At 53.2% G+C, this 788-nt stretch overlaps 1 protein-coding gene across 1 annotated transcript; it reads right to left on the reverse strand.

Moving 5' to 3' along the window:
- Positions 1–120: 120 nt before the first annotated feature.
- Positions 121–759, reverse strand: LOC105460902. The gene has a single exon (XM_011707391.1). The coding sequence runs from the start codon at positions 757–759 to the stop codon at positions 121–123; it is 639 nt and encodes a 212-aa protein (XP_011705693.1).
- Between the last annotated feature and the right edge of the window lie 29 nt (positions 760–788).

The raw sequence follows: 788 nt of genomic DNA on the forward strand, positions 1-788 counted from the left end.
GTTTTAAACGTGATTAATTTAAAGGCCAGCAAAAGTTCATTAAGGATGTACACAATCGTATTTCATTTCTCTCGTAAATAACTAAAATTGACCTGTGCGTAATCTTTCAAGATTCGCGCCTTACTTCAACGCTCGCAGATGATGCTCCACAATGTTCGCCAGTCTCGACTGGAGGAGTTCCTGCCGCTCGGTGACGAGTTCCTCGAGACGTAGCATCACTACGTTGAGCTGGCCGGAGGCGTGCATCGCGAAAACGGCGGCGAGGCCGCACGCGCCGATCGTGATGTTGTTGACGACGATGGTCGAGAGGCACTGCAACGCGAGCACGATCTCGTACACCGGGCTGAGCCTGGTGTCCACGATCATGTTGAACGACGGACACGGCAGGCGGCCCGTCTCGATCGTCTCGTTGCCGATCACCACGGTTATCCGCGACATTCCCCGCGCTATGTTGTAACATATCACGCCGCCCTGCATGATGAGCGCGCAAACGCCCGCTATTACGCGTCCCACTCGCGCGTTCCTCAGCATCAGCTTCTGATCGCGCTCTCTCCTCGCCGTTAGCCAATCAGTCTCCATATGCTCGACAGATTTACGTATCTGACCCTTTTGATACAGCAATGAGCAGTAATTCACGCCACCCATGAGCCAGTGACTCGTGGGCCCGACGGCCTTCAGCTTTAAACGGACGTCCTTCTCTTCGAAGAGAATGTACAGGACGGAGGGTATCACGGTGAGAGCTATCAAGGAGTGACACATTAATCTGAGAATCTTCGACAGAAGCTTCT

Source organism: Wasmannia auropunctata, unplaced genomic scaffold, assembly GCF_000956235.1.
Source record: "Wasmannia auropunctata unplaced genomic scaffold, wasmannia.A_1.0 LD313879.1, whole genome shotgun sequence".
In the NCBI taxonomy this organism is placed as follows: domain Eukaryota; kingdom Metazoa; phylum Arthropoda; class Insecta; order Hymenoptera; family Formicidae; genus Wasmannia; species Wasmannia auropunctata.

Bases quoted from the DNA above. Each gene is read 5' to 3' on its own strand.
- LOC105460902 (XM_011707391.1), bottom strand. From the start codon at position 759: ATGTGTCACTCCTTGATAGCTCTCACCGTGATACCCTCCGTCCTGTAC.